General features: G+C 34.9%; 1 protein-coding gene across 5 annotated transcripts in view; it reads left to right on the top strand.

The window, feature by feature from the left end:
• The window catches only part of LOC139977789 (uncharacterized), a 24,373-nt gene extending 5,270 nt beyond the window's left edge, over window positions 1–19,103 (top strand). For 2 of the 5 annotated variants that reach the window (XM_071987423.1, XM_071987422.1), the window contains exons 6-39: window positions 651–767; window positions 1,248–1,330; window positions 1,916–1,963; window positions 2,865–2,912; window positions 3,997–4,053; window positions 4,725–4,778; window positions 5,276–5,329; window positions 5,818–5,877; window positions 6,445–6,498; window positions 6,587–6,634; window positions 6,866–6,919; window positions 7,289–7,342; window positions 8,782–8,835; window positions 9,101–9,154; window positions 9,633–9,686; window positions 10,141–10,188; window positions 10,686–10,751; window positions 10,876–10,926; window positions 11,452–11,508; window positions 12,165–12,227; window positions 12,331–12,384; window positions 13,061–13,102; window positions 13,253–13,306; window positions 13,575–13,628; window positions 13,889–13,945; window positions 14,114–14,167; window positions 14,261–14,320; window positions 14,514–14,567; window positions 14,951–14,986; window positions 15,247–15,300; window positions 15,825–15,878; window positions 17,514–17,558; window positions 17,845–17,886; window positions 18,128–19,103. In XM_071987423.1, coding sequence (XP_071843524.1) covers window positions 651–767; window positions 1,248–1,330; window positions 1,916–1,963; window positions 2,865–2,912; window positions 3,997–4,053; window positions 4,725–4,778; window positions 5,276–5,329; window positions 5,818–5,877; window positions 6,445–6,498; window positions 6,587–6,634; window positions 6,866–6,919; window positions 7,289–7,342; window positions 8,782–8,835; window positions 9,101–9,154; window positions 9,633–9,686; window positions 10,141–10,188; window positions 10,686–10,751; window positions 10,876–10,926; window positions 11,452–11,508; window positions 12,165–12,227; window positions 12,331–12,384; window positions 13,061–13,102; window positions 13,253–13,306; window positions 13,575–13,628; window positions 13,889–13,945; window positions 14,114–14,167; window positions 14,261–14,320; window positions 14,514–14,567; window positions 14,951–14,986; window positions 15,247–15,300; window positions 15,825–15,878; window positions 17,514–17,558; window positions 17,845–17,886; window positions 18,128–18,160 — 1,871 coding nt within the window. In that variant the 3' untranslated portion in view covers window positions 18,161–19,103. The remainder of the gene's footprint in view (window positions 1–650; window positions 768–1,247; window positions 1,331–1,915; window positions 1,964–2,864; window positions 2,913–3,996; window positions 4,054–4,724; window positions 4,779–5,275; window positions 5,330–5,817; window positions 5,878–6,444; window positions 6,499–6,586; window positions 6,635–6,865; window positions 6,920–7,288; window positions 7,343–8,781; window positions 8,836–9,100; window positions 9,155–9,632; window positions 9,687–10,140; window positions 10,189–10,685; window positions 10,752–10,875; window positions 10,927–11,451; window positions 11,509–12,164; window positions 12,228–12,330; window positions 12,385–13,060; window positions 13,103–13,252; window positions 13,307–13,574; window positions 13,629–13,888; window positions 13,946–14,113; window positions 14,168–14,260; window positions 14,321–14,513; window positions 14,568–14,950; window positions 14,987–15,246; window positions 15,301–15,824; window positions 15,879–17,513; window positions 17,559–17,844; window positions 17,887–18,127) is intronic. The other 3 variants (XM_071987424.1, XM_071987425.1, XM_071987426.1) reach the window with 3 other exon arrangements.
• The last annotated feature ends 138 nt before the right edge of the window (window positions 19,104–19,241 follow it).

Below are 19,241 nucleotides of genomic sequence, written 5' to 3'. Positions count from 1 at the left end.
TAAACCCATCTGGTCAGAGTGCAATTAAAATAAGAAACATTGAATCTGCTTCGGAAGTTTGTTTTCCGAAATTCATAAGCAAACACACACTGAGACTTTAATAACAGGGGAGGATAGTTAACCTGTTGTGAGAATGTTATGATAAATATTAATTTTAATTTAATAACAGTTGAGGATATTTAACTTGTTCTGAGAATGTTCGTATAAATAGTAACCGAGATCAATTTTAATGTAAATTATTTGTTGTAATATTCTTTATTGTCATTAATTATAAAGTATGTAATATGTATATTAACCTGAGAGTGGCATGGCGCAATTCAATGTTTCACAAAGGATGCCGAAGTATATTGGACTGCATATATAATTAAGATAAATATACCCTGTTGTCTTTTCCATGATCTTAGGCAAGTTCATCACGGGTCGGTCCTTCCCGAGCTTTTAAAATAGATGGCAGCAGTGAAACGAAGTAACATTGCCGAGAATGTATAAATGTGGCATTCAAAGTTAACCTACGCAACAACTTGCAGGTTTTCTTACAACTCGTGTATTGCACAGAATCCTGCAATTAAAATGTTTCAATCAGTTTACTTTTACTATCAGCACTGAGCTTCATTCATCTGGATATTTACATATTACTTGTTTTCTTTCAGCTACTAGGGATTGTGGCGAAGAAAGCGGTGGACGGCCAGGACTAGTGGTTTTTCTCGTCTTTTTCTTTCTCATCCTAGTGATTGTGATTATTGTGTTTTACTGGAAACGTGAATATGGTGGGTGAAGATGGCGTTTTTAACTTAATTTATCCAGTATTAAATTACAATACATATTCTCATGCAATACATGACGTTTCAGTTTCAGGTGAATGAGTATTTATATGCGATTGACAGAAGACATTTACCTCATGATTTCATACCTTACCTTATCGTTGTTCTATATATTCATAGTCCGCAGCCGATCAGGTTATCCCTGCAAAACAGTGCAACACGTGGTATTTTTGGAAACGTCCTTCACTTCACTATCAAGAGACAATGGTGTATTGTTTCAGTTGTAACTAATGTGATGAAGATGAAGAAAACCGCATTTCCTAAACAATATATTATCTATTAAAAAAAGAAAAACACCGCAAACACCCACGTCTGGTCAATTATGAACACCTTTTCTGCAATTAAATCCTTAACTCGTTGCCTGACCGATTGGAAATTGATTGGCCGATTGGAAATAACTTATTTCTATTTTCTTTTTCTTTTCAGTTTTTAAAAAGCTGCCTCCATATTTCCCATTCAGTGCGAGGGGGAAAACGGAATACCAAGAAACAGGACAGGGATCTGATACGGTAAATCAGTAATTTGCAAATCGTACGCTTTAATTGCCCTGCAATCGTAATTATAAGCATACAAGCTAGCAATACAGGATGTACGTGGAAGATCTAACATCGTACAAGGTTAATGCCAATCGTATAAAGTAATATGTGCAACGTATTTCGGAGCTTACGCTTAGAAACAAACTCCAAATGAAATGATGAGAAAAGTTGAAATTAATGACGTGACCAAATCAACGAGAGACTTTGGGAACCAAGATAATTCAAATAGAAGAACTAAATTTATTTCTTAGTCCATTTCCATCCCCAAGATTGTGATTTCGAACTTTGTTAACATTCAGTTTAAATCTTAAAAGTAACTTTGAGTGGGAGGGAGAGGATGAAATAGGAAACAAACGGTGTATACAATTCATATTAATATGTTGTATATCTCCACGCTGGTCGATTTGGGTTATTGATAGCTAGAAAAAACAAACCCACAAATACTCGCGCATACACACAATTGCACACACACACATACACAGCTGCGCAACCCTAAAACAGATTCATTGAATCACGGGATTTACAAAAATAAACTAATATTTATGTATTTTTTTCCAGGGTGCTGACAGAAAGAATATGTACCCCGTGAAGCTTGTATATGAAAAGGTAATTACCGATCCTGGAGGTATTGCAATGATTTAAAATTAAAATATCAATAACAACAAAAGTGAGGCTAAATTTGATGACCTATATGTCACATTAAGTGGTTGAGGAATTTTATACTGATGAAAGTTAGTTATTTTGAAAGTAGGAATGCCATGTAATAAGATTATTGATCTTCTTCACCACCCTCAAGAAGCTATTCTATGGTTACAGATCCACGGTCAACACCATAAAGACTGAGACCCCAGTTAGAGAACATTTTAATCTTCCCAACCATACCATTAACGACATGTCCCTACAGGGGATTAAATCCTTAGGGTAAATCAGTATTTTGCAAATCATACGTTTTAATTGCCATGTAATCGTAATTAGAAACATACAAGCTAGCAATACAGGATGTACGTGGAAGATCAAACATCGTACAAGGTTAAAGCCAATCGTATAAAGTGATATGTGCAACGTATTTCAAAGCTTACCGTTAGATACAAACTTCCGATGAAATGATGAGAAAAGTTGAAATGAATGACGTGACCAAATCAACGAGAGACTTTGGGAACCAACAGAATTCGAGTAGAAGAACTGAATTTAATTCTTACTTTATTTCCATTCCCAAGATTGTGATTTCGAACTTTGTTAACATTCAGTTTAAATCTTAAAAGTAACTTTGAGTGGGAGGGAGAGGACGGAATAGGAAACAAACGGTACATACAATGCAAATTAATATGTTATATATATCTCCACGCTGGTCGATTGGGTTATTGATAGCCAGGGAAAAAAAAAACACACCAATACTCGCGCATACACACAATTGCACACACACATACACAGCTGCGCAACCCTAAAACAGATTCATTGAATCACGTGATTTACAAAAATAAACTAATATTTATGTATTTTTTTCCAGGGTGCTGACAGAAAGATTGATTACCCCGTGACGTTTGTAAATGTAAAGGTAATTACCGAGCCTGGAGGTATTGCAATGATTTTAAATTAAAATATCAATAACAACAAAAGTGAGGCTAAATGTGATGACCTATATGTCACATTAAGTGGTTGAGGAATTTTATACTGATGAAAGTTAGTTATTTTGAAAGTAGGAATGCCATGTAATAAGATTATTGATCTTCTTCACCACCCTCAAGAAGCGATTCTATGGTCACAGAGCCACAGTCAACACCATGAAGACTGAGACCCCAGTTGGAGAACATTTTAACCTTCCCAACCATACCATTAACGACATGTCCCTACAGGGGATTGAATCCTTAGGTAGCCGTCCTGACCTAGTACGAATCAGCAGAGAGAGGCTGTGGATGCAACGCCATCGCACCATTCAACCTCATGGGCTCAACCCCTTGTTTCCTCTTGCCCCCTTCACTCCTCTTCTCACAGCTCTCTCCCATCCCCCTTTTTTCTTCTCTCCACACCTTTCTGTCTTTGTCCTTCTCCAGTTTATTCCCTACCCTGTTTCTTTAATTCTCCCTTTGTCCCTCCACTGTTTATCTCCTACCTCTTCCCATGTTGCCTTCTTCTCTCCATCCCTTGTCTACTAATCCATTTACATGTATCTCATTGTGTTCACCGTGCTCATTAACCTGTCTGTATTCTGTGCGTGTTTTTGTCCCTTCTGTTACTGTCACTTGTCATTTAGCCACTAAAGAAGATCCTGGTAGGATCGAAACGTCAGGCCAACTTACTTTTACACATTCTATTACACAGTCTCTCTAGTGGATAAGCAGTTTGCTAACAGTTTTATTTTATTTTTACTTTTATTAAGATTATTGATCGTTAGCATTTGTTTCTTATAATGAACAGTGATTTTTACATGTAGTCTACCATTCACATTATTGAATGTATACTTTGATTTTACAACGATAATAACAATCGTCTCGGTAAGTCTGGTATGTTAACTGTTGGAAATTAGTATTTCTTTCAAATCGAGTTATTGTGATTGAGGAATGTATTCAATAGGTGACGTCATTGTTAGTTTGAAAAAGGTTCATTTAGATTCTTATTTTCATATTTGTAATTACTTCTAGCCAATTCCTATCATGGAAAACGAACTTACAAGTGAAGCGAAGACTAATAGTTTGCAGGTATTGTTTATCTCATATACTATACTATATACGTATACTATCGATTAGAAAGGAATGCTTAAGTAAAATACTACGAAAAACTGTACGTAATATCTCATCTTTTGGTGAAGGTACTGTACCAGCCTGGAAATTGTGGCAACCGTACTTGAATGATTTATTCAAAACTTTGAGTCATAAAGCCTCGATTTCTATTCAATTAACTCGACTGAATAACAAAGGGCAATCCGATATTTCATACTTCTTGGTCAGTGTAAATGTTATTTATATGTTCTTCCTTCGCGGTAACATTGTGTTACTAGTTTAAGTTTTTTTTTCTAGTGGAAGCGCAGTATTCTATACTGGACGGGGTTTTAATTTTAACGTTAAACACTGTCAAACAACCTTTTGGCTTGAAAACATGAACGGCATTACATGGATGCGTGACATGAGATATAGTATAGAAATATCTAAATAATTGCTTTTGATACTATTATGGTGTACGTTAAGAGAAATTAAACTGCCGAAAATATCATGTGCCAAGTCATGTAAGAACGCACACTACAAATACAATCTGAAACCGTTACGTTATTAGATTGATTTACAGTTAATAAACGCTTACATAACCAGAGTATTGTAATACATACATGATATACGGTCGAAATAATACCGACTTTCTTACATTTACATTGCAGAATATATTTAACGATTCTTTTACACCGATTTTCACCGGAATTATCGCAGAAACGGTAGGATAATCCAAATTCAGTCAATCAACATAAGCACCTATACACATTACTTGTCTTTGTATTGGTGTGGTGGGGGTATGGTGGGGTCTAACGTGGTGCAATGGGGAGTGGTGGGGAGTAGTGGGGTGGAATTATCTGTCATTTAACATTCACTTTCGTCTGTTGATATATGTCGGAGAGGATACTTCGAAACAAATATGTAGTCTATTAAATTTTAATGTCAGCAATATTCAGATTTGGATTCTCTCAACTAACACTGAAAATCGATCCTTTTTTTTAACTTCAAAGTTTTCAGTCGTTTTTGCCATCAGTTGTGTTTCCTGGTGAAGTTATAAGGTTAACATTAGTTAGTAGTTACCATACACACGTTCACACGTTAACTAGACGTGATATGCTGTGAAGCAGTCACGGTTACGTTAAGAAATTATATTCCTTGTATAAAGGGAGCACTGTCACGAAAAATTATGAAAAGGCCGATTAATTTTACCTTCTTTCAGACGACACCAGAAGAATTCAAAGATATGATGAAGTCATTCTGTTCTGATAAAAAAGTAAGCAACTCCAACTCTAGTTATATCGAAAGGACATTGGAATCCTTAAGAGTATAGAGTGAAACACGTGTTAATTGCTTGACGACAGTTTCGAAAAGAGGATGTATTCACAAACCACTACTGTTGAGATATGCCAGTATTTTTCTTAGTGGTTACAAGATATAATAAGTATTGTTCCTGAATAGTTAATGACCACATTTGAGTGACGACATAATAGTGGAAAGTCTTGAGCATGGAACAATAGAAGAATCTACAATATAAAGCAATTATGTGAAAGGAATTGTCCCGGGCAATATTATCAAGAAATAATTATTAACAGTACAAAATATTTGAGTATGATATAAACAAAATATGTTAATGAAGTATGTAAATTTAGCTCTCATTATCGGATGAGACTAAAACCGAGTTTCTTTATGTAACGCAATCATGTGATAATCACCATGTCTACGTCTGTGTTTACTTCAACTTCTCTTCGCCTTGTTCAACAGGTTACAATTCCAATACCATTTCTTGCTGGATTTTTGAAGGACAAAAATTTTTCTAACGAGGTCAGTGACAAATATGTTAGTTTTTCTCTGAATCGCTAAACTAGAAATAACACATTGAATCATGATTAGAATACAGACGGAATGAAGAAATTTTGCCTTGCATAAACTGCTTGAAATATTTAAATGAAACGTTATATGGTACAAGTTTTCTCATATACTTCATTTCTTTAGAAGATTACTTTGGGATTATTTAATTTGTTCTTGTATCAGAATGGCAATGCCCCCCCCCCCCAAAAAAAAGTCGTAGTACCGTTTTTTTAATTATATTATGAACAATAGTAATTCAGATTTACTTACTGTACTCGATTATTACTTTTGGTCACAATCCAACCCTTATTGTAGATGCTATTCCATTTTGTTTATAAATACTAAATATCGCAAATCAAATTTTCTTTTATCTTCGCACAAATTGGGAAAAAAAAAGTTGTCCTTAACAAACAATAAATTGATGCATGCAAAGTAAGGTCAGTTTGATAATAGAATGTCCCTGATATGAAAATGACAAAATTAGGAAACTAAGATCACAAGAACTGTCTAGATGTAAAACTGGTCTTCTTTTTTTCACAGCAAGAAGTACTAAAACTTCTGCACTTCGTTGTAGATAACTTTCAAAATGACTGGGTAAGTGACATAGAATCACATTGATTTAAAACCTATATCGAAAATGTAGAGAGTTTACTAAATATGAACTACTTTGTTTCTTGCGTAGGTTGGACACTTTCTTAAGATGTTGGAGGAACTTCTTAAACCTAATCGGGTAAGTGGAATTCAAATGTTGTACGAATAATAACCGACATATACATGACGTGATTTTGCGATATTTTATATTTAAATGGACTCTAATTTGGTCTAAAGGGGCTAGTAGTAACAGAATACTATCGTATACTATATATCGGTCGTATAATTGCTCGAGTCAAAATCATACAACGTAAAGATTTTAAGGGTCATGCATATTTGTGACACTGTCCGTGTGTACGTTCATCAACAGATTTCATCAACTAACTACATCACCCTGGTAGGAAAACTACTTCAAAAAAGAGTTGTAAGTTTTATCACCCAATGCTCGACTTATGTTAAATGTAATTATATAATGTCAATTAAAACGACAGGAAAGAATGAAGGGCAGGAAAAAGATAACAAAAAGGAACAATAACATTGTTTGCTGAATTGCCAAAATTATCATCGTGATCATCATCATCGTCGTGGTCGCCTTGAACGTTATCATGATTAGTGAATGGCCATGGCCATACGCCACTAGACAACGTTAGAAAAACGTTTGTTGAAATTATTTCATCAACGAAATACCATGCATGCATGAGATAATTGCATTATTAATATCAATAATTTCAAATGACAAACAATCCAGACGCATACCATGCTAACCATACACCGTTCTGCGTCATTGCTTCAGATTGGATTATTACGTTATGTTAAGTCATCAGGATCCTTGGTCAGCGAAAGCATCGTAAGTATGATGATAGCATACAATAATACGTAATAATGTATGATGATAGCATACGATGTTGACCCATCGTAAGTATCATGAATAAGAAACAAATAAATTAATTAATTAATAAAAAAAATATATTGATTGTATAGCTACCCGTTTAGACGTTTGTAGCGTATCACGTATATCACAAGTCATTATTTACTACTGATTAAAAGTACAAAATCAAATTGATGGAGTGATTGTCGTTTGCATGTACGCATGTAAATGATATAATATCTGCAGGTTACTTACTTAAAAGATTCCAAAATAAAATAAAACTGTTAGCAAACTGCTCATGCAATACAGAGCCTGTGTAAAAGTAGGAGAATGCGTAAAAGTAAGTTGGCCTGACGTTTCGATCCTAGCAGGATCTTCTTCAAAGGCTAAATGATAAGTAACAGTAACAGACGGGACAAAAACACGCACAGAATACAGACAGGTTAATGAGCATGGTGAACACAAAGAGATTGTTGTAAGGGGATTGGTAGACAAGAGATGGAGAGAAGAAAGAAAGGTAGAATCCAACAGGGGAAGAGGAGAGGTATGAAATAAACAGTGGAGGGACAAAAAGAGGATTAAGGGAAGGGGATAGAAAATAAACTGGAGAAGGTCAAAGACAGAAAGGTATGGAGAAAAAAGGGTGGAAGAGGGCTATGAGGAGAGGAGTGATGGTGGGGGGAGGGAGGGGCAAGGAAGAAGTGGGGGGAAAGAAGAAAAGTTAGTCATGTCCTTCCTGAATGTTGAGCCCATGAGGTTGAATGGTGCGAAGGCGTTGCATCCACAGCCTCTCTCTGCTGATTCGTACTAGGTCAGGACGGCTACCTAAGGATTCAATCCCCTGTAGGGGCATGACGTTAATGGTATGGTAAGGTTAAAGTGTTCTCCAACTGGGGTCTCAGTCTACATGGTCACAGATCCACAGTCAACACCATGAAGACTGAGACCCCAGAAAGTACTTTACGCATGTAAATGATATAACATCTGCCAGTCACTGATGATATAACATCTGAATCTTGCTAATGATTTAACATCTACATGTTACTAATGATATAACATGTGCATATTACTTTCATAAAAGATTCCAGTCTAAGTCGGTAGAGAGTACTTCGACGTAACCTTATTCATACACAGAAACAACTTGTGTTGTAGGACTCCTTGTTAACAGCTGTATGCCTAGTCAGCTGATGGACAATGCAATGGTATATGCAGTTAGAAAACAAAACACAACTTAATGAACATGGAATTGGAAAGTGTGTGAGAGAGTTTCTAGTTCATAACACAAACATGGGTTTGGCTTCGAAAGAACAGTACTTCATGCAGGTGATTCGTTTAGTGTAACATAACAGACCATTCGTTTAGTGTTTAACTGAGAGTTAAATATAATTTACTAAACGTCATAAATCATTTGATTGCAGGTTGGATTTGATCTCATCATGAACGAACTAAAGGGTTTGGTTGACAAGAGATACGTGAGTATAGCTTGCTTCCGTTATGCCTTCTAAGGATTTAAAGCTCATAGTATTAGCAAGTGCCTTAAAAAAAAAAAAACATCGGTATTTTTTTAACTCTAAAAATAATTTTCTACTATCTACAGATTGATAACTTGGATTAATTACTGCCATGAATGTATTCTTTAACATTAACAATATTTGGGTTTTAATATATTTCAAAGTCGAAAACCCAATTCGTTCTCTTTCAACATTGCTGAAATGAAGCTCTGATTTCTTTTTGCAGTGTTCAAAAGAAGACTTCTTATCAACATTACTACGATACTATCTAAATAATTACGTAAGTTGTTTTCTCTAACCTCCTGTAAAATTACATCGATATTAAAAACAAGGAAGTGAAAAAGCAATATCACAATTTATACAATGCTTCTCATGCGTTCGACCGATGTGCTGGTACGATGATATGAATATCTCATTCTTAGAAAGATATAGGTCGATGCATTAAAGTCAGTTTATTAGAAGTTAAACAACCATTTAACTTACTAAATGGCGTTTTTTTGGCGTTATTGTTAGGGAATCTTTACATTTGACAGGGACCAGTTACATTCCAACTGTTATCAATCAAAATAGCGTGGTCAACTTCTGAATGGGTATACCTTGTACCCTACAAATACTTTTCGTTACATTTCTGATAAACGGTACTCTAACAGGATAATATTCCGGTCACAAATGGTTGACGTTTTTAGATTTGATGTAGTTATCAGTTCATCGTGATACGGTTCTGTATACCGGTATCTTTGTTCTTTCCCTTACCTCAGATCTCCGAAGATACAATCATGGAGGAACTATTTTCTGAAACACAGACTTATTATGTGAGTGTTATCCATCGTGAACATTGTTTTTGGAATACTCTAATCTGAATAAGGATACGTTCTCTACACCCACGAATGTATTTACCTTTCAGCAGTACACCTGATGTTTTTAAATTGTGGGAGTATTTGAAGGCATGTGATACGTGTAATATATATTATAATACTTTAAAGAAAAAACAATGCGAAACTTATTGAGTGAATGGAGGGAATTTTGATATTTCTATTATTAGTTTATTTAATTACTTCCTCGTCTCAGTTTTCGATTAACTGTTAGATAGTTTCGTTTTCTTTTGTAACCCTGGGTAAGAACTACTTCTTTTCAATACTTATCTAATGTTTCGTACTATAATATGATAAAGATACTTAGACTGAATCAATATATGATATGTTTCCAAGAGTTCATCACTAAAATGATCGGATTATAACGTTACTCATATACTTTTTCTATTTTTAGTATATGACACCGTATTTTCTTCAGTCTACATATCAAGAGTTTCAGCAGGTAAGTCTATGTTAACTCAATGTATAAGTTAATCAGGCTTATATTGACTGTTGGTGTGAAGGGACAGGTGCTTGGAGAAATAGTAAACAGAAAGCTCACTTACTTTGGCCACATCCTCAGAGGCAGCGGTAGTGCATTGACACTCCAAATAATAGAGGGGAAGGTAGAAGGAAAGAGGAAGGCTGGACGTCAAAAGAAGCAGTGGTATGACAAAGAATGGGTAGGATTGAGCCTAGCGCAAGCTAAGCGTTAGCTCAGAACAGAACTACCTGGGAGGAGGAGATAAGGAGATGCGTCAAACTGGTAGCCAATCGTCAGTATTGACGGCGGCCGAAGAAAAAGAAGAATAAGATATTAACTGTGATGTGTCAAACTGTAACATACAATAACACAAAGTCGCTATTTTACGAGTGCAGATTTGAATAATGTTATATGGATCAAGTTTTCCTTCCAAAGGCATTACCATATTGTACTTTCAAATCTCTTTTTATCCACAGAAAATCGATTCACAGTCAATAAATCGATTGTGCAATATCTTCAAGAGTGTTTGGGAGAAGCTTATGGTATGTATTGCAGTATCTGGTAGCACGTTTTTTATCTTTTATTTAGTAACGAAACGAACGAGTCTAAGAGCTTCTCTAGTTACACAATTATTACACGTTTTAACGTATCTTTTTACTTTTCCAGGATAAGACTATTGAGATGCCCATCAAGCTTGACAATAATTCTGTTGGAGAGGTAAAGTAGGAATAAAAAAAAAACCAGATCTACCGTAGATTGAAAGGATATTCCGATGGAAAATGCTCTTTCACAGTTACACTTATGACGTAATAGCTAATCTGAATGTTTGTAAAATTCTGTCGTGGTAAAGACAAAACGTAATACCATTATTATGAAATTTGAACTGAAAGTTATTTCTAGTTAGAAAATAGCTATAAGAGAATCGTAGAATTTACAAAAGAAACAATGAAATTCCATAGATCTTCTTTTTCAATGAGGAATTAAGCGAAACAGTTGTCATATGAAGATTCAAAGAATAACCTAAAACTAAACAGAATAATCCATCGATGGATCACCAGGTTGGGACAAAAAGAATAAAATGAGATTCATATGTTATCAGTTAATTGAAAGTCAAAACAAAGACGACTATGACGACAGTGTTTATATTATATCATGGCTGTCATATAAAAGTCATGAATATTTATCAGCACATGATCCTTATATGTTGAACATAACCTTAACTATCTTTCGCTGCCTCAACAGAAAGAAAAACAGCCATTCATGGAGGAATCTGAGAAAATGAAAGAAATTTCTAATGAGGTAAAGATTTTAAATTATAAAGTTACAGCAACGAACATTAATGATCGCTATGTTACATTGATTGAAACATATTATAAGGCTGTGGCTATAATAACGTAGCCAGTAGACGAATTTGAATTTTCCATTACGTCTACCACTACAGAGTAAGAACGAATTACGTCTGAATCAGCTGATATAACCTTGAAAAAGAAATCCTCAAAACCAAACAGAATAATCCATTGATGGATCACCAGGTTAAGTGCAATGAGAATAGATAGGGGTGTGGTTAGCAACGTAGCCAGTAGCAAATATTAATTTTCTATTACGTCTACCAATACAGAGTAAGAACGAATTACGTCTGAATCAGCTTAAAATAACCTTAAAAAAGCCTTAATTTATGTAGGACCAAACGGTAGTATATGTCAGAACGATAACGCCAAACAACTGATTAGTTTTCTTTTAAGAAATAGAATCCATAACTTCACATCCATATTCGTACAGTTTAAAGTTATGGAGGCTTGTAGTATTTTTTTTTCAAATGATCCATTCTCTCATTCTATAAATCACACAGATACCGGTAAATGCCTTTGTGCAATATTATTTTGTACGTATCGGATTGTATATAATGAATATTATAAAAAATGAGTTGTTGTTCTGAATTTCATTCATTTTAACAGATAAGATCTCGCAAGTTACCAGACTCGGTCGACGAGAAATTTGAAAAAGACGCCTTAAATAAGGTAAACTGAATATCCTCATTTTATCCTGAATATCCTCGGTGAAATGATGTGGACTGGTCAAACAATGAGATGAATATCGTAACTCCTTGCTTCTATTCTACAGATATTACAGCAAGCTCTCATCGAGGCGATTATATTCTCAATGGATGCTGATATGGTAAGTTCAGGCCATCAATACATCTCATTGAAATGGTCGTCAAAGCTTACGGTCAATATTTTTAATAACGCAAGGCAGATAGAGAAATTGAATCACGTTTGCAAATAATATCCGTCAAAATTAAATATAGAATTGTCGGTTTGGAAAACTGTTTTTGAGAATTAACCACTACACTCTTACATTAATATGATATAGCTAATCTACAATACGTTAACAAATACCATTCCGATTTATCAACGTGTCTGTGTCTGTGTATTTGAATTGTTCAGACAGTGGGCTTTTTGACTTTCGCTGTGGACACATAATGTTGCAGTATACATAGCAACGCGATATTGTTAGTGTACCTGCATGAATGTGACGAGAATTCGAATGACATTACAACCATGACATTACTACAGTGATGAAAACTGACGTGGATTAAGCTACTATGTTTGCGATTTGATTGATATTAACTTTATTATAATGGAAATGAGGTTTTAACAAACAATTATTGCGAAAAGTGCCGAATGGGTTACATACACCGAATCAGCACACATATCGGCGCTGTGAATAATCCTTAGTGTCATTTATTATTGTCATTAGTTTATTGTACACCCATGAATGCGTTACTATGCATATTTGAGTATACCTCTCCGTGCAACCACTATGATTACTTTGAACACTTTTGCTTCCACAGATAAGGACTTACGAATGCGTGGAGATGATTCAGAATACAAAGGTACTTTTTGATTATGTAACATAAATCAGAATGATGACTTCACTGTAACATCAAGTCAGTGACAGATTCTTAATACTTGGTATGTTCTCAATTTTTAATTGTGTTCTCATGGCCGTTATCTCTATTTCTTGCTGTTCTATCGTTTACCAGGTTTCCCAAGAAGAGGTTGAAAAACATGTATCTTCTTACACACATCATCCACAGGTGAGTGTCTATGCGAGCAGCTTTTCTGAAGATAAGATAAACTATCCGTAAATCAGTGGCTAATCTGTGTGCGATTTGATGCACTGTCGTAATCTTTGTCATATATAACAATATTAGTTACTTTCTGTATTAGATATGAACTATTTGTTTTCCTATAAGTTTTGTTGTTTCTGTGAAATAAAAACTTTACCCTTAGAACATATTTCATGTTCCTTCAATGCAAAATGAAAAGGCTGGCTTGAACAAACATTTCATTAATTTCATGTAGGTTACATCAGACCGCGGCATAAAGCTTCTGGAGCAAACTATAATGAAGAAGATGGTAAGTGAATGACGAAGCGTATTGTCGAGTAACTATATTATAAATACTTTCATGTGACATCTGAGTACGTCTCAGTTGTGATGAAAGGAAGACAGACTGACAGAAAAGATTGAAGTAGCTGGGTGTTTAACTATTAATACAAATAACTGAAGAAAAAAATTGTATTGAATTATTTTTGGACGCTTAAATGAAATAAGACTTTTCTGTGGCGTGATGAGATTAACTTTATACTTAACTCTGCATTCATTATTATTTGACAGACATCTGACCAGTTTGTTATCGAAGAATTATGGCACTTTGTCAATCCTAAAAGAAAGGTTAGTCAATAATGGCGTACTTTTAATGTTCATGGATCATGGTTTATAGAGATTTATTATTATGAATACATGTAATCAAATCTGTATGACTGTTTACATTACCATTTATGATTGATACATACATTTTACATGCATATATAAACGAAATTCATATTCTTGTTTCTGCAGATAACTTTTGACGAATACATGGACAAATTGAAGGACCTCTTCAGACAGAAATTGGTAAGTGTATAGTATCTCAGTATCCAAGTATTGTAAAGACACTAAATAATGTAACTAAATGTTTCTAAAAACTCTTTTTTGTTGCATTAACAGCTGTCAGATAGATGCTTTGAGCAAAAAGTGACCAAACTTATCAATGATGGAGAAACGAAGGTAAATAGTCAACACAATAAGTAAATGCAATCCCTTTTTATTAACACCATGCGTATTTTTGAGTTTTATATGCTTGTGAATGTAAGTGTAGATATTATGACCTACAGATAATGACTATGTGCTGACCATAACTAATAGACGAAGACCAACACTAAATCTACTCAAATTATCTGTCATTACATCTAATCAACAGAAGGAGAAGGAGAAAAGGGAGAAGAAGGAGAAGAAGAAGAATAAAACGGAGGAGGTATTTAAACTGTATTGATCGCGTTACTATCTTCTGAATCATGATCTTAAGTTATCATTACGTCATTTATTAAGTATATTAACCTGTATGATTCTTCAAATGTCGTGTTAAGTTTTCTCATATATTTAAGTTTTGACTCTATACTGTAGTGATCACGTTATTATCTTCTGAATCACGATCGTAAGCCATTAAAACGTCATATATTAGCCTATATGATTCTTCACGATTCTCTTTAAGCTTTCTCACTTATTTAAATTTTTACTGCAGTGTACCGCATTTTGTAGACTTACTGGCCCAGCTAATGGTATAACCACACAGATCTTTTGAATACAGCGGGTATCTGTACTGCTAACCAGCATTGCTATTTTTATTTCATTCTACAGGGTGAGACGTTCCTTACTACGAAACCAGAAAATGAAGTAAGATCAGGCATCTAATAGTTTTACTTTGAGCGATACATGTCATACTGAAGTGAATTTAAGGCTTGATATGTTAGTTGGAGTTCCAATATCGTGTGATTAAGAGTAGAACTGATTGAATCACTTAATTGGATCAAGAAAACTGTACGAAAAGAAGGAAACTCGCTGACATTGATTAACTGTAAGCTCATTCATGTCAATTTATTGTAAGATACTTTCTTACGCCGCTTCATGAACGTTAATTTTAATTTTATCTGCAGTGGGACCGAGACCGATGGATTAAATTCATAACGGAACTTGCAAATGAAGACTTGGTGAGACCTGTGCAGCATAAAAGCAACTTAATGGATCGTTGAAATAAAAAAATATACGTTTTAAACTATAAGTTAATGTAATTCTGATAACTCACATGCACATACATACCTGTAGCTAATGAGCTTTGTCAATTAAAGATTATTGTTAATAATGACAGAAACAAAAATATTAAAAGATCGGATACACCTCTTTAATATGCATTGCGATAATTATCACATAAACACGTGTTAATAAAGATAACTACAGCTCATAGGCCTATGACGTGACTGTATGTACGTGGACACCGTCGTCCATTCAAACCAAACCAGTTTCGTATAGCCAAAAGCAAGAAATGACATCTTATGCAACCGCAAGTTTCACACACCTTGGATGTTGTTAATCATGTACACTTTATCCAGAAAGCTTAGTGACACTCTCTGACATTATCCATGAGTGATGCTAGACATATTAATCCGGGCTTTTGCCGACGAAACTAAAAAAACGGACATTCTTTTCCTTATGTGACATGTATGTTTTCTTTTAGATCGGAAAAAGTTCAATGACGACATTGTTTCAGTGTGTGGTAACGTACCATGAGGTAAAGTAACATATCTATCAGTTAAATGTTCTCAGAAAACCATTTTGTACACTCGGTGACGAAATGATCTGCACTAAAATTCGACTGAAAGTATTATATTTTAATTAATGGAATGTTAACAGCGCTACGGAGGTCTTGAATGTTCACAAAGAACCGATCAACTGACTCGGACACTGTAGAAACTATCTTCACTGCTATCATACCACGGGCTTCCGCAGCAAGAAAAAAAAGCAGAAAAGGGCAAACGGACGCCTATGCGTCCGCTTAATGAAATAATTTTATTTCATTGCTTGCAATGTATATGTTGTACGACGCGTTGAGATGCTTTTACATGTAATGCGCCTTTTTAAGAATAAATTTACATTACTTTACATGCATGCAACCTACTAAAAGTACGCATGTATCGATTAATGTAGCCAATCGACACAAACGAAGACGAAACAATTAATATTTTTCCATTAATGAGTATTAATGGTTGAGATGTTCTGACTTGGTGAGAAATACGTAAAAATAGTGCACAAATTGGGACCACAACTTATGTTAAAGTTGATGCTGTACCATGTTTGACAATTCTTGGAATTGATGTAGTTGACTGCTTACAATGTTGTTTATTTCAAAGCTACGATAACATTCACGTAATGAGTAAGTAAAAATAAAGTAGATCACAGCGTCTTAGAGATAAGTGGTTTTTGTAGATACAAACAGGAAACATAAACAATCCCTTTTTAATTGTTCCTTAAAACCTCATTCCTATTGCTATATAGCCGCTTTCTGGTCACTTCGCCCAACCATTTCGCCCAACTGCCATTTCGCCCAACCAACCTGGTCATTTCGCCCAACCAGCCTGGTCATTTCGCCCAACCAGCATGGTCATTTCGCCCAACCTTGTTGTTAATTTCGCCCAACCATTTTTGTACTCATATTCAGTCAGAATAATATTACTTTTTCTTTTTCACTAGTTCAATTTGATTTATTTTGGGTTATATTACTTCGTGGTAGGTAAATAAAGTGATGTCCGCTCGATATCGATCGGAGTCTGAGCAGTTATTTCGGGTATAATGGGAGGATTACACTACTTTAGGCGGTTACGCATACAATGGAAGTTATAGTATCACCTTTTCTATTTCACTAGTTCAATTTGATTTATTTTGGGTTATAGTATTACACTACTACACCCCTAAAACACTGATCCATCCTACCGACTGTAACCATGGCTTCAAGTTCCCTTAATATTCGGTTCGTATCCCGTAACGTTAACAATTCCCGAACGTTTCCTATTAAACCTAACCCTAAAACACTGATCTATCATCAAGTTTCCTTAATACAACAATTCCCGAACGTTTCCTTATTGAAGTATAATATTTAATCAAGGTTGGGCGAAATGACCAGGCTGGTTGGGCGAAATGACCAGGCTGGTTGGGCGAAATGGTAAGGTTGGGCGAAATGGCAGTTGGGTGAAATGGTTGTCGGGCGAAGTGACCAGCTTCCATATAGCCGTTCAGAATATCATAAACATGTACAAATGTGCCCGGCGCTGTTTTAATTATGGATTTGGTTGGTGCACACTAGATGTAACCACGTGACCATTAAATGTTGACAAAGTTTATCTTAGTACGTCTTTTTACCTTATCCCAGATGCAGAGAAGTGAATTCAACGAAATGTTGAAACTAAATATGAAAGTGAGTATCATTTCGCCTTAACTGAATGCAATTACTGCACTGTGTGTGTGAACTTAATAAATATCAATAAATCAGTCGCCAATGGTTTGCATGTTCAACACAGAGAGTTCACAATTTTATAAATTTGGAAGGAAACCCCACTTATAAAGTTAGTGAAGGTCAAGTCTTGTCTAACCAAAACATTTTCTGTTCCTTGTAATGATTTCTTGGCTTTTTATTTTGGATACAATTATTGTAACCGGAATCGACACAGGTAATATCGACTTTGTTTTCATTTTCATTGCAGATTGAAAAGAAAATTCGAAAGGAACTTCTTAAAAACATGAAAGTAAGTAAACCGATAATGTAACGTGTCCATGTGTGTTTAGAAAATAGTGCATACAATAAACATTCCTCTAACATGATAGCCTCATCTTTAGAACAAATGTCACAAGTACCTTTCAAAAAACAAGTGATCGTTCGGATTCTGATTTTTTTCAAATGCAAATGACAAAGGGGTTACTAGTTTTATGCCACTGGAAGTTGTGCACATTGATCATGTGTAATACAATTAATATTTTCACATTCAGTTCCCACGGAGTCTACAGTGGCAAAAAACATGAAGGATGAGCCGTGGCAGGTAAACAGTCCATTGGAAGGAATCGCACCACGAATTCTATGAACACTTATGTGGAGACTCGTGGAGTAAGATGATAGCTGGTCAGCATAACACATCCAGATAAAATAGTGGATTGGTTACAAATAATAAAGTACATTTCACTTTGACTTATTGACTTTGTAACGGAATTGCAAGATTAACGGCCGTGAATTCTTCATCTAGTTAGAGAAGTTTAATATTGTTAGGATGTTACATGTATTTGTTAGGCAATAAAAATGTACCAGCTTGACAATAATCCGTTACGTTTCCTATAGCAAAAATCTCTTAACTTGCTATTCGTCCTGCAACAACAACTCTATAGCAAGTAGTAACACAACTGAATGAAGATGATTCTGTGAAATCTAGTTAATTGGTGGTGTGTACGCTAGGTTGTTTCTGTTAGGTTAAGTGCAACATGTAAAATTACCTACAATTTCTTTTTATTATAATATCGTCACATGCAGCAGCTAGTTTTGCTGTCTCTACATACGTTGGTAGTTGTTTATATTACCTCAGTTTAACTGAAAAGTTGTCCTTTGTTGTGTGTTACATTTCAGTTTGTATATATCATAAGTAGATACCTAGTCGTACCTTACGTTTAGAACGATACCGCGTGTCATGGATGGACAGCTAAGATCAGTTTGTATATAGCAAAAACAATGTACACACAGTAATCATACCTGTTGTTTGAATTTAATAATTGCTCTGAAATATTCTAGACATTTAGCCATTAAGCCATGATCGTTCTTAACCCGAGTCTTGTCTTATAACAAGGACTGCGATTTCCGGATAGTTAATAATTTAGCTGTTATTGATTCCAAGAAATCAATGTTTCAAGCTGAATTGTTTTTTCTTATAACAAGGACTATTATGCCCAGATGTTTGAACTTTTTATTTTAGATATTGGTACTTTTGGTGTAAACTTTTTGCAAATATCCTGTAGGAAATGAAAAAGAGCGTTAGTTTGATCTTAATTCAAAATAATGCACACGCTTGTTAATGTTTTTAAGATAGTTTAATACATGGTATACCTGCACACATCATAT

The sequence above is a fragment of the Apostichopus japonicus genome, chromosome 12 (genome assembly GCF_037975245.1).
Source record: "Apostichopus japonicus isolate 1M-3 chromosome 12, ASM3797524v1, whole genome shotgun sequence".
Lineage (NCBI taxonomy): Eukaryota > Metazoa > Echinodermata > Holothuroidea > Aspidochirotida > Stichopodidae > Apostichopus > Apostichopus japonicus.
The sequence above is the reverse complement of the archived record's forward strand: the minus strand, read 5'-3'. Positions and strand labels throughout refer to the sequence as shown.